The sequence below is a fragment of the Periophthalmus magnuspinnatus genome, chromosome 5 (genome assembly GCF_009829125.3).
Source record: "Periophthalmus magnuspinnatus isolate fPerMag1 chromosome 5, fPerMag1.2.pri, whole genome shotgun sequence".
In the NCBI taxonomy this organism is placed as follows: Eukaryota; Metazoa; Chordata; class Actinopteri; order Gobiiformes; family Gobiidae; genus Periophthalmus; species Periophthalmus magnuspinnatus.
The window spans coordinates 10,330,385-10,355,302 of record NC_047130.1 but is presented as its reverse complement, the minus strand read 5'-3'; the positions used below and the strand labels follow the sequence as shown (position 1 = coordinate 10,355,302).

Sequence of the window (24,918 nt, the reverse complement as noted above, 5' to 3'; positions counted from 1 at the left end):
CTGTATTTTTGTTACTGTCTGGGACCAAATGAAAGAAAAACAGTTTAAGATTTGAATGAAACCGTTGCTCCCCTTGGCAAAATAATTATATAATCTTTAGAGCAAGTGCCTTCTGACTGATTTATGAACTATCTTTGCATATTATACTTTTAGGAAGTTTTTCCTCAAATGCAAATCATGACATTATGGATTACATTGCTACTATCAGCAATGACAGCATGTATAGACTACTACCATTACTACTTCTGATAATATGTTGGACTATTTGGCTACTATCAATATTTTGGTCACTTCCACCACTACTACTGCCACTACAGCTTCCAACTACTAGTAGTAACAGTTGTAGCAGTAGTCATGACATTAGATGTAGTCTTAAGGAATTAGTATTAGTCATAGTAAAAATCATAGCTATAGGGGCGATAGCGGTAAAAGTACTAGCCACAGTGGTGGTAGTAGTAGAATTCTTATAGTGCTTGTAATAATTGTTCAATTAGCAGTAAAGAAATATATAAAATTACTTTTAAAAACTGAAAAAAGTAGTAGCAGTATTAAAATAATCAAAGTATCTAAATTTGAATAGTAGTAGTTGGATTCCTATATTAGTTAGCAGTATTATTATTGTATAGTAGTTAATGTAGTAGCAGTCCCAAAACATACTTATTTGTTAAAAAACGTTGGTAAAGTTCACGGTGAGTTCAGACACTTGTTTGAACCGCAGGACGTGTGGTTCCGAGGAAAACATGTGGAATACCTGGAACATTAGCGAGCGTCTGGGCATCTTACTGCGCATTCCTGCATTTCAGCAAGGAGGACTGCTGCATTCGACCCGTTGAACTCCAGTCAGGAATCAGCTCTGTTTGCTCTAAAAATTACTGATACAGACATGCAGAAAGGAAGAAGTTGTAACCTAGGACGGACCAAATAAGGAAACGCAAATGGCTTCATTTTTAGATGTTGTGGGAAAAATGCAAGACAATATCCATGCTATTATAAACAGCCAAAAAACATCTGAATTCAGAACAATAATTTGTATTTGATAGCTCTGAAGTGGCTCTGTTTAGTTTTATTTACTTGGTCAGTATTAGGGTTGACAACAGTATCAAAAATCAGATATTAATCAATACTAGCATTATCGTATGAAAAGTAGCAGGCATCGATACTAAAAAAGTCACATTTACAGGGCAAAAATGAACCTTTCCTGGATAACTTTACAATGATGTTGAGCTGTATTAAAACAAGTATAAGACTACAGATTATGCACATGGACCACTATGAAATTATTATGGATTACATCTTTTATATGTAATGTTGAAAATCACCTTCTTTTCTCTAAAAAAAAGTCTATTTTATTAACATTGTGTTACGGAATTGGTATTGAGTATCAAGTCTAGTCTAGTCTGCTTAGTACTGAAATCTAGTTTGACACTGTGGTAGAGTGGTTTGAAATTTTGTGGAGTTTGCATGTTCTCTCCTTGCCTGAATTGGTTCTCGCTACCCACCACTAAAGCATGAACAATGAAACCAGGACTCCTCTACAAAATATTCTGAACCTCAGTTGCACACAGGTAAAATAAAGCTTTAACAATCTTTTCCAACTGAGCAATAACTACTGTATAATGGTATATGAAATTCAAAGGTGCTTAATGCTTAATGTTTGTATTGAATTGACCACACGTATTTCAACTAGCAATATTTAAAAATAAATAAATAAATAAAGTCCAGTTAGAGATTTTAATTAAATGCTTGACAGAGCTTTGAAGACATGGGATCACCATCAAGACTGCCCTATAACACCTCTATATTTTAGTTTTTTTGTGTAGCATAAACATAATTTATTTCAAGACACATTTCCAGCCCATGCTTTGGTCTAGACACGCTGCCAGCTCTCTCCGTCTGGGTTGGTGTTGAGGTGCTAGCGCTGGTTTATTTGTTCACATATATGTAAGGCTAAGATTGAATTTGCTCATGCTAATTCTCTGGTCACAGCTGTTTCCTGTGAACCAGAGAGACACACATATATGTCTAATGTGCAGAGGTCAAACCCACGGTCACGGCTATGTCTGGGGGGGAGGGGCCGAGTCTAGACCTGACCCAAACTACACCAGCTGAGTGACAGTCGCAAAGCATTCTGGGTCATGTTGTATACATAGCCTAAGCAGGAATTGCAAGGTTCTTTGTTCAAAACCAAATCAGACACAAATGCTAATAAATGTAGTCCATGATAATTGTTGCAGTGGAAGTTAAAGTAAGATGTAGTAAAGTAGTAGTGATAGTACTCTTGACAGAAACTATGTAGATCTAAATCAAGTAGCAGAAGTACTACAGAGCAAGAGATAGAAGTAGTTGTACTAATAACTGAAATTCCAATGTTAGTTATTGTTAATCACTAATCAAGCATTGTAAAGTTTTCCATTTCAATTTCTCATGATTTATTATTGTCTATATTTTCCAATCTTATTTTGATTTCATATTATGACACTGACTTCTAGAACTAGAATAAAAGTATATATTCTATTTCTAGATTCTATTTATATATATATATTTTTGTCCCAAACCAAAACAAAAACACAAACCCCCATGTATTCTTTCTTTCTCTGATCTCTAGCCCCACCCCCTCAGCTCCAGCTCCAACCCCTGACCTCTCACCTCTGACCTGTAGACTGCAGAGGGGCTATGTCGCAGATGCATGGTCTGTGTCCGTATGCAAACACCCTCCATTAGCTCCATTTGCATGACAACATGTGAATATTAATAGCACTGTTTACTTATGTATTCAGTCATACGCAGGTGCACTTGCATATGCTAATATGCTAATATTGTAATATTCGTCCATTAGTCCAACTGGCTAAACATTGCAGTGGCAGTTGAGTTGACTAAAACACCCAAATGTATTAGTGTTAGGTTTATCAGAAGTTTCAAAAAACAGATACTAATCGATACTAAAACTAGTATCGAACCTAGATACACATTTGAGCAAGTATCGATACTAAAAAAAGTCACATTCACAAGGCAGAAATGAACCTTTCCAAACTAGTATATGCACATGGATCACTAAGGAACCTATATGGATGACTGAGGGATTACAAAGATATGAAACCACATGGTTATATAAAAGAAAGTGCGATAATTTAATGTTGAAAATTACATTCTATCATCCAAACAAAGAGTGTTTTTCTTATCATTGCAGTATTGGAATCAGTATAATCAAATCTAATCAAATATCGAAATAGAATTTGAAATTTTAGTATTGTGACAGCACTACCACCAAGTACACATCTTTACTATTATAATTCTTTGTCAACTAACCAATAGGGGCAAAGAGGTGCAATTTAAGCAAAAATAAGCTTTTTGCTCCCATTGCTTGTATCACATTACTGTACTGTATGAAATCTTCGTGAAAATGTGAGGGAACATGAAATATGGCACAAGCATAGACTATACCACAATTCCTTCCACCCATAGCATAACCAACATATCATTTTGCCCTGACAGTTTTTACATGCTGTTTACTGCATCCAGACAGTGTCTTCTTCAGATGTGAATGCCCCTCACTTAGAGGTCTAGACAATCACAGTTTGGCCCAGACTAATTAACCAAGCAACCACGACGCTGCCATTTAAAACCATTACAATCCCCACGTTTAGCCTGGAGAGACCCAGCTTGGGCTAATTGCTGGAAAACAACACGGAAAACACTACATGGGGTTGTTCAGATCCGCGACGCAGACAGTCATTGGCCTTATTTATAGCTTTTAGTATGGATTTATGCACTCTGCGAGACACTCCAGACTAATTAATGGGGCAATGTGCTAGAGTGGGACGTGGCTAAACGGTGGTACGTATGCAGATGACATGCAGAGAGATGGCACGAGAAAACAAGACCTTGACCTCTCAGTGCTTTCATTTACATAGAGGCATTAACATATATGCATTATAGAGGAAAACGTCATGGGAGTCTAGATGCTACACAATGAACAGCTGAGCGAAGAAACAAGGACGCATTTAGAAAGATGGGAACCGGACTTGTAGCAAAGACAATATACTAATCCCATGTAAATCACTGACAGCGCAATCAAAGTATTTACCTTGAAAGTGAATAAAAGGGCAACATAAAGAGAAAAATTATTGCTTGCCTGGTACGGGATTAGTTGCTGACTATTATGTTGAGAGAGGCTATTGATTCCACTTCTTTAACACTTCAGAATCAAGCTTTGAAAGTTAAGCAGACTGCAGGAGAATGTCTATGGGAAAATGGGGTGGAAGTAACAAACAAGGTACAAAATTGGCGAAAACTGTGTACTGTTAATTGGGAAGAGAAAACTTGCAGACTTGTTCAGAATGTATCTGAATAACTGAACTAATTCTACTGCACCACAGATTAATGTAAGTCGATATATTGGGCCGATAACTGCACTTTTTTGTCTTAAATGTCCAGAAGAGGTTGATATTTGGTTTGGACCAACCCGCTGCCTAAAGAATATACATTAAGTGTATTTAGAGGGTACTGCACAGAATGTGACTACACTGCTCTCTTATTCAGTTTATAGTAAAACAAATTGTGGATGACTATGCAGTACATTTTAATTATATAAGTTGTGGAAAATAATCTAAGAATTTCACAATATGGCATTAAGCATGTCTATTTTTGCATTTATCCATAAATTTTGCATTTATGGATCTGTGCCTCTCCACAGATCCAACCTGTAATTTGGCTTGGTGGTGTCAGCTGCTCTTTTGCCATGGAGCTAAATATGTTCAATGCCAGACTGTGCAACTTTCCAGACAAACCAAATACATATCCATGGAGATCAGATGGTGAACATACACAGCACACCTTTAATAAAACAGCCCTGCCCAGCCCTAGTTAAAAACCCCACTCTTGGTAAATACTTGATAGACTTCCTCATATGGAATCAACAGACGTATTTGTGAACCAAAAATAAAAACATTATGTCACCCTAGCAAATATATACCTCCGCATACGCCATTCAAAGTTACAATTTAATTTCAATTGCAATTATTCTTACAGCCTGCCTCAGACATTCCTAAATATCGACATCCAAAAGCGGCCCCATGCCTCTCGCAGTGAAGGGAGCTGCAGACGTCATTGATTGTGTCTCTGTCTCTCCGTGAATCACATGAATTGGAGCGGTCTTGTCTTGTCTGGCCCTGGTTCTAGACTGGTTATGTAAACGCTGTCTGCTGCTCCCCTCGGTGCTGTCTGACTGAAAAAAAAAGAAGAAAAAAACAAAAAAAAAACACCAATGGGCTCAATGACTCTGCACTTCTCATTCCATGCTGCATTTGGGGAATTGCAACTGTTTTAGTAAAATAGGAAGTGATAGCTTGTGTGTGCAGTCAGTGAGTGGGTAAGGGGACATTAGCAAGGCAAGTTATAAAAATGACATAGTTGTGATTAATATTTGATCATGCATTCCAACTACATCAGCAATAAGGTGATGTGATGGCACAGCGGTTAAGAAACTAACTTCTAAATGAACCTTCTGTCTGAATTATGCAATGATTAATATGAAACTGATAACTTTAGATCTTTCCCTTTTAATGTTACAATACTAAAACTTGATACTAACAGAAACATTTAGATTTTAATTTTTTTTTCATATATAATGCCAGTTTGGATACAGATCAAAACTACATATAGTTTTAGAATGTATTTCTTTCTGGGTATTCACTATTTTTGACAACCTTAATTTACATTTCAATAACCTATTCTGAATTGTCTCTAAAATAAATATACAATTTCAGTACGTAACCAGTAGGAATCATGACCTAAATTTGAATATGAGGTCAGACAAACTTGAGGCAGGCCGGTGTAACTGTCATGTTTAGTCTTCACTGGAGATAAGGAGGGCCCAGACTAATCTCCAGTTGTTTTGGTCATGCAGGTCCGAGCAGAGCTGACAATGTAAAATGATTTGGAACAAAAACATGTGAGCCAGCAGACAGGAAGAGGGTTGGGCGGTCATATGACAGACTCACTCATGATGGTGACAAATGCACCCACATCCAAAGCCAAGCTTGACCGAGTGAATTATAACTCTACATTAACTGTTAATGGTGAATACTTACGTGACACAGTCGAAGCAATACTACAAAGCATGTCTCTGTACCAGCCATAGACTGTATAAAGAAGTGGACTAAGTGAGTGTGACGTCACTCATAGCGTTCAACTCCAGTCAAATGAAGCTCATCGAGGCTAGACGTTTTACGGGTTAATTTGGAGCCATATTAGGAATTCCGACCATGACTATCATAGCAACCAAAAAGCCAATCTGGAGCAGGCTGTTGAAGATAACGCTCGTTCCCACCCGCATCACTGGTTTGGCAGGGGGCTGACGCTTAGCAATGCTGTCAATCAAACCTATGGACACAATAGTGAAATAAAACTTCCAGGATCATGTAGAGCGGGTTAATACGAACATTTCATGACCAAAATCACGAGCCTGACAGCAGCAGTTACACAGGTAGAGGGGCGACAGTTTTCTAATGTAAAGTGAATTGGAGCCAGAGTCGATGGAGCCAGGAGCGCGCCCATGATCCCTTCCTATCTGGAATGAGGTGGCAGATTAGGTACTTATGATCCAATGGGAGATGTACTGTGTGGGTTATGTGAGGTTTTAACTTAGTCAATAAAACTTTTGGTTGCTTTTAAACCATCTTACACCATACTGGTTCAGCAGATATCCTGTTTGGGTCTTTAATTGGATGTAATTAGACTTTACAAGCTGATATTGGCCCAGAACCTCTCATGTTTAAACTGTTCGTCGTACAAAGCTGTTCAGTAGTAATATAAGTAACAGTTACATAACAGAATTTGATCCATTCTGTAATAAGTTCATAGTGTGTTGAGGGGAATATACAAGTCCCTGCACTGGTATTAATTAACATTGTTTGAATATTGGTATTGGAACTGGAAAAGCTGGGTTAGTGCATCTCTAGTTTTAACTTGGTCAATAAAACTTTTTTGTTCCCATGAACTTACATTGCTGCTTATTCTGATATTAGTATTCAGTCTATTGTCATACTAGTCAATAGAGCATCAGGATGGCCAAGTGGTTAAGGCATTGAACTTAAGAGCCAGTGGGTCATGTACCTGAATGAAAAATGTCCTTTCACTGATTACATTTGGTATATTGTTGCTGTAAAAATGTATACTCAAATAATCCTATGTAACATCAATGATAACTTACTCTAACATTCCTATGGTCCATTAGGGTGTAGATCTTTAGTCGTTTATTCGATTAATCAGCCGATCAGTTAACTAATCATGTTATTTAGATGAGGATTTATATGTGACAACAATAGAAAGGAGAAACTAGTTAGTGAGTTACCTGAAAATTTGGTATTTATATGTAAAAGGGCCGGTAAAAGTCATCATTCGCAAGTTTTTCATGAACTCAGGAACAGGTGTCACCTTGTGAGTGCTGTTTGGGTCAGATACATAGAGATATGTAATAGTTTTGCGAGCTGTTGCCACGCCCCATTTTAGTCCACCAACCAATCGCTAGGACATGTCTTTAGTCAACCAAGAATTTCCTTAGTTGACTACAGCCCTACAATATACAGTATAAAAGCCCTTGTCCTCACACTGTACATGTAACAGTAACCAATAGTGAGTCAAGCTGAAGTCATGTGACCCATGTGCACATGCTGCACAGATGTGAACCCTGCTATTATCTCCACAGACACAGAGGGGTGAGTCAAAGTCTGCACTCTCCAAACTCAAACCAGAGGGATTGGGATCAGGAGGAAGAGGAGGAGAGCAGGTGGGCTGACCCTGACCACAGACACATGAGTCACGGGAAATACAATGGACACTTTGAAGTTTACAAGAATCAGACCAGATTAAATAACAGGACTTGTTGAATTGACTTTTGAGCACTTGTCAGGCTCTGTACCTGCTCTTAAAAATTTGAAAACGAGTTGAAGTGGTCCAAAAGTATTCCTCACTTATGCAGTCTGAGCATCCTAATGAGTTTACAAGCGCTTTTCATAACTTTCAGAGAAGAGCTTTAGTCGTAGTTAAGCTAACAACAACTAGCAGGCAAAGACGCACTTCCTGATCATTGGATCCAGACAGCACGCAGTGGACACATTTTGACCTCAATAGCTGCTTATACAATATATCTGTAATATAAATTTATTTTTGACACAATAATTTAAGTAATTGTGTCATTGTTCCCTTTTGCAAGACACACTACCCGGTGTCTGTGTACACTGGTGTTTGAATGAGTGAGTGAATGAGTGGTTCCTTAATGTAAAGTGTTTTGAGTGCCTTGAAGGTGGAAAAGTGCTACATACGTTTTCCTTATAAAAAGCAAATTCCAAACAAAAGCAACTCATTTATGTCAGATCGAGAACTTTGGTGTTATTCCGATATTTTGTTTGTTGCAAAAATGATGAATGTGTTAGCTAAAAGGTCGATATCGATACTTTTGTGTTACATGGTGAAGCCCTATAGCATGAAGTCAAAACAAAACATTCCAGGTTCACAGCTCATATAATCTCAAAGCATTCCTGAAGCATCTTTGAGTATCATGTAAAGCGCTATACAAGTGTTATGTATCATATATTGTTTATCTTTCAGTTCCAGTTTTGTGGTGAAGACACTCGGCTCTTTCAAACCGCAGACACATTAAACACCTCCGAGACCAATCGAAGCCTTTAATAAAATCAACTGGAGTTTTATTGACCCACATCAGACAGACCACACTTAAGCTGTCCCGACTGCTCTGTGCGGTCAGCTATGGACAAGCACACTTTCAATAACGCTGAATAACAACCTGTGAACATTGTAGCTGTTAGAATTGACTAATGTGGTTGTCAAGTCTCCATGGTTTGGTTTACACTTTTACTCTAAGTTATGTAAGTCATGGTCATGTAATCTTAGCTTAGTTCTGATTTTAATCAAGTTTTTGGGTGGTAGTGGCACAGTGGTGAGAGTGCATGTTGGTGGATCGGCACAGACCTTGTGTCTTCAGGCAAGACACTTCAGTCATCTTGCCTTTGAATATTACGTGTGTTTGAGCAATTGGTAGCCTGAAGAGTCAATGGAGCCAACTGGCAGTCTTGTTCCAAGGAGCCAACTGGCAGTCTTGTTCCAACTGTAGCTACAGTTAGAATAAAAAAATATAGCATTGAGCTTAAGTGGATTGTACCTGATTCCCTTGTATTTGCAAAGCATAATTGCATATTGTACATATTGTATTCTTGTGTGAGAATCAGGAAGTGTGCCATAGCATGCTAGCTGTCGTTAGCTTTACTATGTTGGCAAAACTCTGGCCTCTGAAAGTTGTGAAAAGCTCTTATCCACTTTATTCCGGAAGTTGCCGTGGGTGCTGCTATTGCCATCCGGGTTGTATTATTTTGCCTGGGACTGCCGATCTTGACAGCAAAGTTCTTTAGGGACTACAGAGTCGTTTTAAAGCCTCTCAGAGAAGTGGTGCATTATTGACTTGTTGGTCACATGAATATAGACAGGGGTGGGCAAACTTATATATATATATATATATATATATATATATATATATATATATATATATCCTGGCCTGGCCCCTCTGTCAAATTGTACATGAATATGCAAGGCTCATTGTACAAATTGTTTTCCAAATGCATTAATTAAATTAATACCTAATTTATTCAAGTTAAACAAATACAGATAACACAATAAACTCATACCAGTTGTCAAAGCCAATGAGGAGTAACTTTGGACCACTGCAAACTGTTTAAAATGAACTAGTTCCATTTCTCACATTTGTAAGAGTAAAAATTTAATTAATGTCAAATTGTGACATAATTGCTTTATCTTGGTACATAAAACCACTTTTCTCAGTACGTGTTCCAGATAAAGATTATGTGACTAAATAAGTTGTCATCTCAATAATTACTTAATCTGATTAGTTGTTGCAACACAAGATACCAAATCCTTATAAGCACACACACCAACTATCATCTGCAAGTAATCTTTGTAAGAAAACAAGTCGCCAAATACCTTAGCTAAAAAAAAACATTCTATTTCAAAATATCCTCACATTTTGCACTGTTATGTTTCTATGGTAAAACCGTTCCCAGGAGGTACAATACCCTTTTGTTCAGACCACCTTCACAGTCACTCAACCCTATAATCATTTAGGTGAGTAAAAGGTAAAGAGACATGACTAAAAGACATTTGAGTGGCCTGCTTGTCCTGTTGCCGTTGCTGTATATCTCCTAATGTGATGAAAGCCAGGGTAACTACTGCGCTGTAATAACAAAGCTGGCGGCCCCAGTCTAAACAGTTCCGATTGTGTGAGTCAGTCCAGCTGGTAAGGGTGACCTCAGCTAGGCTCGTGCATGGCGTCATGCACACACACACACACACACATACATAGTAAAATACACATATGTTGGGTTTTAAGGCTGTTTAGGGACATTGCATTGACTTACATGCATTTCCTGGAGACACATCCTACTTCCCTAACCTAACCCTCCAAAAGGAAGGCAGGTCCACTTGAACTGAGTATACAGATTATAGTCCCCACGATGTGATACATATCCAACAATAGACACAAATGCACTAAAATACATAAACTTTACAGAAAACTGCTTTTGGAGTTGCTAAGGAACACTCATGTTTTGGATTGGTTTGCACTAGTTCAAGTCCTTGTTTAATGCCAGTTTGGTTGTCCAAGTTTATACTTGTTTTAGTTTGGGTTTATAACTGGTTTATATGAGGTTTAGTCCTGGTTAGGTTTTGAAATAATGTGGTTAGTTATTTAATCCTAGTTTAGTCTGGGTGCAGTTTTGGTGTAGTCCTCATGTAGTGCTGGTTGGTGCTTGTTTAGACCTGGTTCGGTCCTGGTTCAGTCCTTTTTAATCCTGGTTCAGTTATGGTTTAGTTCTGTCTTGCGTTAGTCCTGCTTCAGTCCTGGTTTATTCCTGGTCAGTCCTTGTTCAGCCCTGACTTAGCCCGGGTTCAGTCTTGCTTTAGTCCTTCTTCAGTCCTGGTTAGCGCTGGTTCTGTCCCCCTGGTTCAGTCCTTTTTAATCCTGGTTCAGTCCTGTTTTAGTCCTAGTTCAGTTATGGTATAGTTTTGTCTTGCTTTAGTCCTGCTTCAGTCCTGATTTATTCCTGGACAGTCCTCGTTCAGCCCTGATTTAGCCCAGGTTCAGTCTTGCTTTAGTGCTGCTTCAGTCCTGGTTTATTCCTGGTCAGTCTTGTTTCAGTCCTTGTTCAGCCCTGATTTAGCCTAGGTTCAGTCTTGCTTTAGTCCTGCTTCAGTCCTGATTTATTCCTGGTCAGTCTTGGTTCAGTCCTTGTTTAGCCCTGATTTAGCCCAGGTTCAGTCTTGCTTTAGTCCTGCTTCAGTCCTGATTTATTCCTGGTCAGTCTTGGTTCAGTCCTTGTTTAGCCCTGATTTAGCCCAGGTTCAGTCTTGCTTTAGTCCTGCTTCAGTCCTGATTTATTCCTGGTCAGTCCTTGTTCAGCCCTGATTTAGCCCAGGTTCAGTCTTGCTTTAGTCCTGCTTCAGTCCTGGTTTATTCCTGGTCAGTCTTGGTTCAGTCCTTGTTTAGCCCTGATTTAGCCCAGGTTCAGTCTTGCTTTAGTCCTTCTTCAGTCCTGGTCAGCTCTTGTTCTATCCCCCTGGTCTAGTCCTGCTTTAGCCCTGGTTTGGTCCTGGTCTGCACGCGCACACACAAAGGGGGAGAGAGAGGAGAGCAGGAGCATCACGCGCACAGTCGCACGCGCCGCAGCAGCAGACTAGACAGACGTCTGGCTTTGCTTTTGCCCGAATGACGAAGCGGCGATAAACTTGAGCTGCCCTCTTTACCGCGAACAAACACGACTTTACCTGTATTTTTCACCCACACACTTTCCTGTCCCTCTTATTTTCTAATTTGGAAATATTTAGCACCATAAATTACAAGAAAAAAGCAAGCAAAACGCCTAAATTTGAGCAATAAAGCCGTTAAAACAAGCCCTTGATAGTGACTGGAAGCTGTCAGGGATGAATGCAGTGTAAAATATTAGCTAAAGTTGCTAATAATTAACTTAAAGAGACCATAAATACATGAATATAAATACATACAGTTAAAACATGTGTATATCTCTCTATTTTGCAGTTTTTAATTGAAGTGGCTACTCTAGTCCAATCACAATGAACAACATCAAGTGATTAGCACACTTAAGCTAATAGTTATTAGCCCATTATAATGGATTTGAGTCAGGGGTTAGCAACAACTATCATCGCATTAAAACTGTTAAGCTAATAATTGATTTAAAATAGTATAATTGCTCATTTCAGTTTGTTATTCTACATTTAAGGTCTAAAGACATATTAACGTGATAAATCTGCATTAATATCCGTGTTTATCCTTCTTTGACAGTCGATATAAGAGCATGAAAAGTCATCCAAGTGCTAAATAAGCAGTTTTGTTTGGGCTAACTACACGAAATACACCTGGAAGTTCTGTCTGTGCAGTTGTGGTTAAAATGCACAAAAACAAGCAAGATCACAGCGTTTCATATCAAATTTAACAGCCCTCAAGTTCATCTGACACAGTTGCACACAAGAAACATTAGTTACGTGACAGGAAAGCCCTCCAAAAAGTCAAGAAACGTAGAGTGACTTACTGATTTCCATGCTCTGGAGTGAAGTATAGCGCTTGCAGTTACACGTACAGGAGACATTGGCGGTCGTGGCGTTTAAAACACCCATCAAGTTCAACATCAAATCGTCCTAAAAGACATGAATACTCCCCGAAGTGAGAGATCTACGACACGGGTCTGTTCTGGGGGGTCGAGGAGGCGGAGAGCGCGGTGGGAATGCGGAGGAGAGAGCGACCCAATCCGCACCACCAAACTCCCCGCTAGACGCTTCCCCTTTTCGGCCACCCCTCTTCGCACCGCCCGGCCGTCCTCCTCCGGGTCTCTCCTCCTCTTCCTTTCCCAAAATAAGTCAGGATACAGAGCCTAAATAACGGGTTAAAAGCTGTGGAATAGCTTTAACGCCATGTTTAGAGCAGTATTCGTCTCGTCGTGGTGGCTGGCTTCGCTGTGTTCGGCTCAAGTGTGAGTGAGTGACCGGCGTCTGTCTGCGCTGTCTGCCCGCTCACAGCGCCTGTCTCTGGGGAGTTCTCCAGCCTCCCTCCGCCCTCTGTCTCTCCACACGGCTGCGGCTGGCGGTGGTGGTGGTGGAGGGGACAATGTTTTGTGTCTCGTTCGCCTCTTTCACCTTCTCACCCCCCACGCCATTACCATATTATGCAAAATATCGTAATGGAATTATTTATTTTAATAAAATTTGCATAAATCTAATTGGTCAGAGGACTGTCGTGGCTGCAGAGATGCTCATACGGTGGATGATGTTTTATTATGATAGTGTTTGAAACATCATGACTTTAAGATAATGACTTTTGGTGCATATCCTACATAGCATAATAATAAAAGCCTAAAAGACAGGAAATCGTGTTGTCTATTGGCTATGTTGGCACTATTATAAGGTGATACTCAATGCTGCCATTGTGCTCTTGAGCAATAGCCTTAGTACTAAGAGTGATTGTGATTGGATGCAGAGAAGTTTGAGCTTGTGGATAGAATATGCAGGCCTATAGCCAATGTGGGTTTATAATATGTAAATCTGACGATCTACAATTTGGTCTAAGTCAGAGGTGGGCAAACTTTTTGACACATAGGCCACAATGGGTTCTAAAATTTGACAGAGGGTCAGGATATATATATGTATATGCTACATTAGAGATTTGGCCTATAACATGTAGCAAAGCATCAATATGCAAGGCTCATTGTATAAATAGTTTTCCAAATGCATTAATTCAATTAATAATTAATTTATTACATTTCAGTTAAATAAACACAGCAGAAAAAAAAAATCAGATTCAGTTTTATCAAGTGCCAAAAGATCAACAACTTGCTGAAAATGTAAATTGAACACAGTTCACCTTTACTTATATTTACTTATATATAATAATAAATCCAAAGGGCCATGTGTGGCCCCCAGACCGTAGGTTGCCCATATCTGGTCTAAATTGAACGTGCATTTGTCTATGGATTCAAACTCCATTTGGCCATAGGACTATCAAAGTATGTTCACACTTGTTCAGCACAGATGTAGTTCTGGTTATGTGATAATCTTGTCCAGGTTTAGTTCTTGGTTTAGTCTCATGCAGTTTAGCCCCAATTTTGCAAGAGTGAACACAGCCTAATTTTACCTGATTGTCTCCTCTATAACAGCTAACCCCGTACAGAAAACAATGCAAAAAGAGACTAGAATGCAAAAGCTGCTGATCTTATGAACATATAACAGTAATTTAAAGGTGCTGTTCGGCACGTGTTCATTTTAAACAGTTTGTAGTGGTCCAAAGTTATTCCTCTTTTACCTTAAGCATTCTGAGCATCCTGATTATTCACAGTGATGAGTTTATAAGTTTTCACAACTCCATACTGGAGTTTGCCATGATGGTAAAGCTAACAACAACTAGCATGCTACCGCGCACTCCATGTTTATTGGACAATAAAATGCTTTATAATTACATGTGGACAGCGCAGCAGACTTATTTTGACCTCAAGAGCTGCTCATGTCTATGGTAAGGGGTGCTATAATGTACACTTTTCATATGCAACATAATCTATTATCTTCAAGGCCGGATCATGCATTAGTGATTGATGACCAATATTAGTGGTTGATGACCAATATTAGTGGTTGATGACCAATATCTGTGACATTGAGTCACAGGCATTGGTCATCAAAGATACGGGAAATTAAGGTGTATTTCACCAGCGTGCTACGCGAAAACCATCAAGAGTAGCTATATATATATATATACATATATATGAATATCCATATTATATATATATATATATATATATATATATATATATATATATATATATATATATATATATATATATATATATATATATATATGAATATCCATATAATATATGTGTATGGGGCCAACAAAAACTTTGCTCAAATACATGGGAAAAAATCCATCAGGTCAAATGTGGAGTTCACAGTACAGCACTGGGTCCGTCTCCATATCTTGAGCCCAGTTAGATGAAGGATGAGTCTATACAGTGCTTGTTGATGGGGGAAACGGTTTAGTTTTACTTTTAGCCGCATTATGGTTGTTTGTTGCCTCAGAAAAGCCATACCTGGAGGCAGATTTGGTTTCATTTAAGTGTCTTTAGTAACACATTTGGTGAGGTCATCCCTGTCTGAGCAGACTGAAACACTTTCGCATTTGTATCACGTTAGAGCTTTACAAGTATGATGTCTGAAAACTACTCTAAGATGTACAAGTTATACTAATGCAATACTTTAGGAACTGAATAACACCCATGTCTTATTCCGCACTAGGGATGAGTGAATCAATACCAAAATATCAATACTTCAATACTGACTCTCGTACAAAGATACTGATGCTGAAAATTTCTCAAAATAAATAAATGAATACATAAATATATTATTATTATTATTATTATTATTATTATTATTATTATTATTATTATTATTATTATTATTATTATTATTATTATTATTATTATTATACAGCAGCAGTGTCTTTCTGGGGGTGACACGCCGCCTGCATTCCATAGAAACAGAAGTTAAAACCATAAACATTCATGGACACAGATGCTTTTGATGCCATATTGTGGAATATTAAGGAACAGCATTTCCACAGAAACAAGCAGGAGCAGGACCTCCTCCATGCCAAATAAGAGTCAGGTTTGTTGAGGTGCAAGCTCACGCAGAGTAAAGATGCATGTGAAAAAAATGAAAAACCATGCTTTTATCTTTTTATGGTTGAGAAGTTACAACATATTAGTCTTTATCAGCTAATAAAATAATATACCTCATAACATATTTACATCTTTATATACAGTTTTACAACAATCAGGTAGGAACAGAATAATGCAGAGGGACTGTACAGAGTTGAGCAGTTCGATGTATTTCCTGTGTTCTCAGTGGAGCAGTGTGGACGTAAAGGCTGGTTTATGGTCAAGTGTCAAATCTGGAGTGCACATCTCCCCGATTCACCTGACAGCCAATCAGAAAGCTTGGGGTATTTGCTGTGCCGTGTATGTGCACTTCAGCCAAAAACCTTCTGCACGTACAATTGGTTGATTTGCAAAGACTTTACAGACAACTGATTAAAAACAACTCGAAACAGCTACAGTTTGGCACAAATGTCTGCGTATGAGCCTGATATCATGTTTATTGTCACAGTAAATAAATAACAAATAATAAATGCAAATGAAAGTGTCTGGATTCCCATGACGCACCTGGGCCCTGATTCACTCCGATGAAGCTGGTATATTTTAGGTCTATGTCGGGACATCAGCTGAGCGGGGTTTGACGTTCAGCTATAAACCAGCTTTAACAGTCTATGGGTGAACGAGCTCTTGTAGCTGACCAGCACATTGTGGAGTGGGTGGGAGGGTCCAGAGTAGTCCTGCTTTTGGACTACTCTTTTATTCTCCTGTCGACGCTACAGTCAGAGAGTCCAGCTCCTCCCTCACAACATGGAGTGGCGTGATCATCATTGCCCCGATCTACCTTTTCACCTCCACCAGTACACGCCCACTGCTCTGTACTTACTTCGTTCTCCAATTTTATTTATTAATCACTGATACGTGCAGGATTTGGTAGTGAGACATAGTCTTTGTTGTGATGACGTTTATAGCGACTGCAGCTCCCATTGAACATTGCAGTTTTCTAACATGGAAGTCAGCGGAGTTGTTTCTTTTATTAAGTCGTTTGAGATCAATATTACGATTTAAAAAATGTTCAAATTATAACGTCATGATCCAGAGGTGTCATAGATCATGTAAAAAACATTCAGGTTCATTCAAACTGAGGTGGAGCAAAGGTGGAGACAAGGTAAAATCAATGCATTTTCTACAAAACCCAATGGTATCGGTATTCGATTGACATAGCAACACTTAACACTTCATTACTTGCCATCAGATCGAAGCCAAAATCACCAATTACTGTTCCATATCATTCATCTCATGTCTGAACTCTGAACTCAAATCCTCCCTTCTTTTTTGTACAGTTGTCTAAAAAGGCTTATGCAAGTTTGTCATAATTGCAGACCAAGAAAATCGCATACGGCTTTATACTCAACTCAAAATAACGTGCATACTTTGCCCAACCAATACAGACGAAGCAGTAGACACTATATATTAAATGAAAACTATATAACATACATTGCTGCCATCCAAGTGCGTTTTGGGCTCGAACATAAATGACATGGTTGTTTTTGTTGCGTCGGGCCAGCTGTCTGCAGACTTATCCCGGTTCAGACGGCGCATGTTTGTGGGGGACTTCCTGATGAGGGCTTGGAAGAGCGCAGCTGGCCCGTAAAAGCCTCCCTTTCCTGGGAGCAGAGCGGAGCAGACTCGACCACAGTCAACGTAGCTCTGAGTCAGATTCTGTCTGTCACCGCTGCAGACTGACGCAACGCCGTCTGGTTTGGAACGCTCAGAAATAACATTTGCAAGAGCGTGTTTTTCCAAAGTCTTAAAGACTCTGTAAAGTAAGTACAGTATGGGGAGACAGTGGTTAGAGTTCATAAGCAGTTCTGTTGTCATCCACCTTGCATACAGTGTTTGTGTATGCTGGTGTATGAATGAAAGTGAGAGAGTGAATGTGGGACAGCCAAAATAAGGTAAGGGGCACTTTATGTGTCCTCTGCATTTGATCCATCCTACAATATCGCTGAGTAGGCCTGTCACACATCCTATATTTTTGAGAGATTAATATTTATCACGTTACTTTTTCTTAGGGAACCGTTTGTTAGTTTTCTGTAATAGGATAGGATTTTAACTGCAGAGGGTTGAATAAAGAACTTTTGTGACTCACTATAGATGCATTCTGCTGTTTAATTATTGCAGTTTATGCTTTTTAACAATATTGTATATTTACAAAAGCATTAACTGGGTTTTTAGGATTATTACGTCAGTGGCACTTTAAAATGTGTTATTGTGACAGGCCTGTTGCTGGGGTAACCTGTCAGGGGTATGCAATGCCATGACCCATCTCCAGATCTTGAGCTAGGCTTCGTCAGCACTACCTTAGCTGGAAGATTTGACTTATTGAGCATTTTTGGGTTAATGGCAAAAAAAACACACAGAGGAAACCACCCAGACAAGAGGAGAAACATGCAAACTCTGCACAGAAAGGCTGGGGGTTTGGGAGTGGAACCAGAAACCTTCTTGTTATGAGGAGTGAGTGATAGCTGTGCCGTGATATAACAATGTCTGATCTTAACCTATACATGCATAATCCATAGGCATATTACTCAAGTAGAAGTATAAAGTAGTGATGCAAGAAACTTTTCCAGTAAATTAAAAACGTATTAGGGAAAAGTAACACAAGGCTCATATTACACTATTGTCTGACCGAGGTTTTAATGTTGTCTTTACTGAACAAAAGGTAAAATGTACCTGTTAACTTGAAAACTATCACTTCATGACATCACAAGGTGAAACAGAGCATTTTGAGCTTTGGAGATGTAGACAGACTAATAATAAAAAGTTACTCAAGCATGTGTGAAAAAAAAAAAAAAACACAACTCCAGGTATGTTTTAGAACAACTTAAATCTAATATAGAACCTTTAAAGAGTAACTGGCAGCATGTAACATTTGATTTATTATTTAAAGTTAATGTTATTAGAAGGACAAAACATGACATAATGCACACAATCTGCTATTTTTAAAGGATGGATACAAAAACCTATATCATATCTGAAGGAGCAGTGCAGGAAACACATATGTTCAAATCCTTTCATTTTGAACCACAACTTTTACTCAAGTAAGAGTACTGTTACTTCAATAAAAATGTTACTCTTTAAAACATTACTCAAATAAATGTAACTGAGTACTATCCACCTCTAGCTCAAAATTTCAAACTCTTTCTTATACTGTATTTATGCTGTTGATAGCCTGGACCTGAGTGATGTGCTTCAGTTCTGTGTACTGAAATGACAAGTCAATTCTGAATCTGACTCATGACTACTCTGGCTGAAAATCTGTGTACCCAGAAGCTATACTGCATTGGCTCAGTACTCCTCATCGCAGGTGTATCACAGGTATTAAAGAGGGGGTATTATGCTTTGATTTATTTTTTATTTTAGTTTTCTCAAATGTTATAACGTTCCCTCATCAAAAACATGCCTGAAGAGGTTTTAAATGCATGCATGTTTGAGTAATTTAGCAATCTTTCCCGTGTCCTATTCAAACCCTTCCTTGCTCCCACATGACAATTCTCTATAAATACACAAAAACATGATACAAAACTGTACAAATTACTTGACAAACCTGATGTGATGTGCAGTAGTTTCATTAGAGGGATGCACACTGGTTGTGTTGTGATAGCGCTTTGGATGGGGGAGACTTAGCACAGAGAGCAAAGGGGGTGGAGAGTCAGAGCGTGAAAAACAATAGTAAAACTTATAAAACATGTTAATACATTGTTTTAGACAAATATTGCAATTTCAAAACAATAAAAGGCAACATGTCAATCTGAATATGTTACGTGTTAGCAATGTACGCAGTTCAAAAGACATAACATCTCATCATCTCATTTCTCTTGCACAAAAAAAAGTCTCAGCTCAATGTTCTATAAAGAGGATCTAAAATATGAAACAGCCCTCTTCTTTTATAGAGCTTTCAACACTTTAAAATGTCTGCTTCTGAATAACTGCACTTTTCCATATGGCATTTCCTGTTAAACTTACTGTGTAACTGTGTTTGTACTGTTGTATTTTATCTCTCATAAGCTACACAAATGAATTTTACACTGTTTTATTAGAGCCTTATGCATTTTATATGGAGGTTACCACACTTTAAGCCCCCTGAGGGTTTTTGGAGACCTTTCTTCACATTCTATTGTACTATATAAAGTATTTTATTCTGCATTTTTAAATTAAACAAAAACTAAACTAAACTTCCTGAACAATAAGCATATGGAGATGGTCTGTATTCTCTGACTGGACATGGCTGGCCTTGTATCCCATAACTAAGTCTTGACACCAGGGCACTGTAGGGCAGGGGTTGAAAGATACGGGACATTCAATTTTACACGAGTGCAAGTGTGAGGGGTGTAGAGCCAATGTCTCCCTCTACTGGACGTTTAAGTCTTTTGTATTACATCAGATCAGATATAACAAGATCATGATTTTGTGTGTATTTTCAAAGCAAAGGATTATGACTGTTAAAGATCCTGTACCCAATTTTCTTTCCATGGTGTATTCAAAGAAAGGGTATTTTACTTCTTTGGGCTATGAACTGCTAACACATAATAACATTTAGATCATAATGTTAACTTCTATTGTTTTAAAAAATTCTATATTTACCAAAAAAAAGAATGTATTAACATGTTTAATAAGTTTCATTTTCTTTTTTTAATGCTCTGAGTCTCCTCTCCCCATTCAACCCGTGCTAAGTCACTCCGCCATCAGAGCGCAACACAAACAGAGGGCACCCCGCTAATAAAACTACTGGTGATAGGTCAGAATCTAAAGCAGAAGGCTTTTATTGCCATTGTCAGTGAATACAGCTCACAAACTAGGAACTTACTTCTGCGATAAAGTGCAACATAAAACACTGAATAAATACAAATAAAGGCATGCGTAAAGTAAAAAAAAAAAAAAAAATCTTAAAAATAAAATAAAATACTTAGAGGTATAAAATATATACAACAGCAGCATCAGAACAACAGTGCACACATGCCTTATTAAAGTGTCCAGTTTAGTAGAGATATTATAAAGTGTCAATGTTACAGATATTAGAAAGTGTTCATGAGGTGGGTTGAGTATAGCACAGAATCTTACAGCTAAACACAAAGAGGGTTCGAATAGGGCCCAGGAGAGATCGCTAAAATACTCAGATGGATGACATATAAAACCACTAAAGCCAAATAGTACCATTTCTTTAAGCAACATTTGTCTTGCCCCAGTACAGTATGAGCAGCTTTTGAAGTCAAAATATGTCCACATCGAATTATACCGCATTATATTGTCCGATAATCAGGAAGTGTGTGGTTAGCATGCTAGTTGTTGTTTACTTGCATGCTTTATCATGGTGGTAAAACTCTGCTCTGGTCTCTGAAAGTTGTGAAAAATGCTTATGAACTCATCGAGGTGAGTGAATAACTAAAGTAACTGTGCTTTTCCTGTACATGTAAAAATCACACACATTTGGTCTCCATTACATCCCTGTACTTCATATATCCTACGCATTTCCAATCAACCCAAACGCTATTCCAACAAACATATTTGGATTACATAATGATTTTTTTTTTTTTTCTATCATGTCTCCAGCTTTGTCAAAACATTTCCCTTGGCACTTCTCATCACACACACATTACACAAAGTAACCGTTTGTTCTTGGCAGACGGGATTGAACTGACAACCTATATATTACCAAATGTTCTAAGGCTGTAGCCAGGATTAACAGATCACAGTCAGACTAACCCTTTTACACAGGGTGAGGTCGGTGAAGTGTTCGCCTCAAAGAAACAACAGCATAATTTGCGCTAGTGGGGATTGAACTGCCAACCTGTGTATTAGCAAATGTTTTAAGTTGCAGTTAGACTAAACCATTTACACAAAGAAATCTGAATGAAGTGTCATACTCAAAGACATAAAGGCATAATTTGTTCTTGGAAATGGGAATAGAACTGCCAACCTGTTCATTCATTAGCAAATGTTTTTATTCTATAGCCAAGATAAACAGATTGCAGCCGGTCGACTTCATTTACTCATGGCAAAGTGGGTGAAGTGTCTTGTTCAAAGACACAAAGACATCATTTGTTCTTGGCCGTGGGGATTGAACTGCCAACCTTTTTGACTTATTAGCAGACATTCCCACTTTATAGCCAAGATTAACAAATTGCAGTCAGACTAACCCATTTCCACAAGGTAGGATTGGTAAAATGTCTTGCTCAAAGACACAAAGGCATCATTTGTTCTTGGCAATGGGGGTTGAACTGCCAACCTTTTCACATATGACCACATTTCCTCAGCCTATAGCCAAGATTAACAAATTCCAGTCAGAATAACCAGTTTACACAAGGGAAAATGGGTGAAGTGACTTGCTCAAAGACACAAAAGCATAATTTGTTCTTGGCAGCGAGCATTGAACTGCCAACTTTTTCCACATATTACCAAATGTTCTCAATGTATAGCCAAGAATAACAGATTGCAGCCAGTCTACTCCATTTACACAAGGAAAGGTGGGTGAAGTGTCTTGCTCAAAGACACAAAGACATCATTTGTTCTTGGTAGTGGGGATTGAACCTTTTCAAATATTACCAAATGTTCTCAGCCTACAGCCAAGATAAACAAACAGCAGTCAGACTAACTAGTTTACATAAGATAAGACTGTTGAAGTGCCTTGCTCAAAACCACAACGACGTCATTGGCGCTTGCCAGTGGGGATTGAACTGTCAACCTTTGCACTTATTCACAGATGTTCCTACCCTTTAGCCAAGATCAACAAATAGCAGTCAGACCAACCAGTTTACTCAAATCAAAATGGATGAAGTGCCTTGCTCAAAGACCCAAAAGCATCATTTGTTCCTGGCAGTGGGAATTGAACTGCCAACTTTTTCCACATTTTACCAAAAGTTCTCAGTCTATAGCTAAGATCAACCAATTGCAGCCAGACTACCACATTTACACAGTTTACCAGTTTACACAAAATAAGATTATTGAAGCGTCTTGCTCAAAAACAGTGTCTTGGCAGCGGGGATTGAACTAGCATCCCGTCACATCCCTGTTTTAAAAGTCTGTGCTCGTTCCTTTTCCCGTCTCCTTGAGTTTTTCACGAGTGTTTAGGAGCTGTGATCGTGCTTGTGCGAGAGTGAGGTAACGTCTGCCTGTACAATAACACTATGCCTCTGAGCATTTCAAACACATCGCATTATCAGCGCTATCAATCTGTCTGGACTTCTGCTCGAGCTGCTCTCCTCGCTGAGCATCTGGACTCAAACTCTGGACATATACGGTAGGACTGTGGGTTTAAAGCCAGATTGCGGAACTTTACCTGATAGGGAAGCGGTCCGAAGTGGTTTGATTGCCGGACAGCGAGGTACACGTCTTTGTCAAGTTTGCGTGTTCTTCCCAGGTCTTCCCCAAAGCTCAAAATGACTCCATATTTACTCACATACCTGGTTTTGCAGTCGCAGCTGTCCCGGGGCAGACTGACAGAAGCGAGGCTGCCGATCCGTGTCGTCGGGCCCCTCTGACCACCACCGATCATTCGCCCGGCGCCAAATGTTTTTAATTGAATAGGTAGGTATTAATAAGCGGAACAATTATCATCCACTGCAGAGGCGCTGAAGGATGGGTCAAACTTTCTGGGTGACATTTTCGATATGGGGACAATAAATACGCCTTAACATAAGTAGATCGCCATTTTCCTTTTTTTTTTTTTTTTTGTAAACAATAATATTGGGGCGTCGGTAGCTCAGTCGGTAGAGCGTCGGTAGAGCGTCGGTAGCTCAGTCGGTAGAGCGTCGGTAGAGCGTCGGTAGAGCGTCGGTAGAGCGTCGGTAGAGCGTCGGTAGAGCGTCGGTAGCTCAGTCGGTAGAGCGTCGGTAGAGCGTCTGTAGCTCAGTCGGTAGAGCGTCGGTAGAGCGTCGGTAGCTCAGTCGGTAGAGCGTCGGTAGCTCAGTCGGTAGAGCGTCGGTAGAGCGTCGGTAGAGCGTCGGTAGAGCGTCGGTAGCTCAGTCGGTAGAGCGTCGGTAGAGCGTCGGTAGAGCGTCGGTAGAGCGTCGGTAGAGTGTCGGTAGAGCGTCGGTAGCTCAGTCGGTAGAGCGTCGGTAGAGCGTCGGTAGCTCAGTCGGTAGAGCGTCGGTAGAGCGTCGGTAGCTCAGTCGGTAGAGCGTCGGTAGAGCGTCGGTAGCTCAGTCGGTAGAGCGTCGGTAGAGCATCGGTAGAGCGTCGGTAGAGCGTCGGTAGCTCAGTCGGTAGAGCGTCGGTAGAGCGTCGGTAGAGCGTCGGTAGAGCGTCGGTAGCTCAGTCGGTAGAGCGTTGGTAGCTCAGTCGGTAGAGAGTCGGTAGAGCGTCGGTAGAGCGTCGGTAGAGCGTCGGTAGCTCAGTCGGTAGAGCGTCGGTAGAGCGTCGGTAGAGCGTCGGTAGAGCGTCGGTAGAGCGTCGGTAGCTCAGTCGGTAGAGCGTCGGTAGAGCGTCGGTAGAGTGTCGGTAGAGCGTCGGTAGCTCAGTCGGTAGCTCAGTCGGTAGAGCGTCGGTAGAGCGTCGGTAGAGCGTCGGTAGAGCGTCGGTAGAGCGTCGGTAGAGCGTCGGTAGCTCAGTCGGTAGAGCGTCGGTAGAGCGTCGGTAGCTCAGTCGGTAGAGCGTCGGTAGAGCGTCGGTAGAGCGTCGGTAGCTCAGTCGGTAGAGCGTCGGTAGAGCGTCGGTAGAGCGTCGGTAGCTCAGTCGGTAGAGCGTCGGTAGAGCGTCGGTAGCTCAGTCGGTAGAGCGTCGGTAGAGCGTCGGTAGCTCAGTCGGTAGAGCGTCGGTAGAGCGTCGGTAGAGCGTCGGTAGAGCGTCGGTAGCTCAGTCGGTAGCTCAGTCGGTAGAGCGTCGGTAGAGCGTCGGTAGAGCGTCGGTAGAGCGTCGGTAGCTCAGTCGGTAGAGCGTCGGTAGAGCGTCGGTAGCTCAGTCGGTAGAGCGTCGGTAGAGCGTCGGTAGAGCGTCGGTAGCTCAGTCGGTAGAGCGTCGGTAGAGCGTCGGTAGAGCGTCGGTAGCTCAGTCGGTAGAGCGTCGGTAGAGCGTCGGTAGAGCGTCGGTAGAGCGTCGGTAGCTCAGTCGGTAGAGCGTCGGTAGAGCGTCGGTAGAGCGTCGGTAGCTCAGTCGGTAGAGCGTCGGTAGAGCGTCGGTAGAGCGT

The 24,918-nt window shown here is 40.1% G+C and overlaps 1 protein-coding gene across 1 annotated transcript in view; it reads right to left on the bottom strand.

Moving 5' to 3' along the window:
* Positions 1-13,124, bottom strand: part of pmepa1 (prostate transmembrane protein, androgen induced 1) — a 36,810-nt gene extending 23,686 nt beyond the window's left edge. Inside the window, exon 1 of the mRNA XM_033966878.2 lies at positions 12,633-13,124. Within this exon, the coding sequence (XP_033822769.1) occupies positions 12,633-12,729 (97 nt within the window). The 5' untranslated portion in view covers positions 12,730-13,124. The remainder of the gene's footprint in view (positions 1-12,632) is intronic.
* Positions 13,125-24,918: the final 11,794 nt, after the last annotated feature.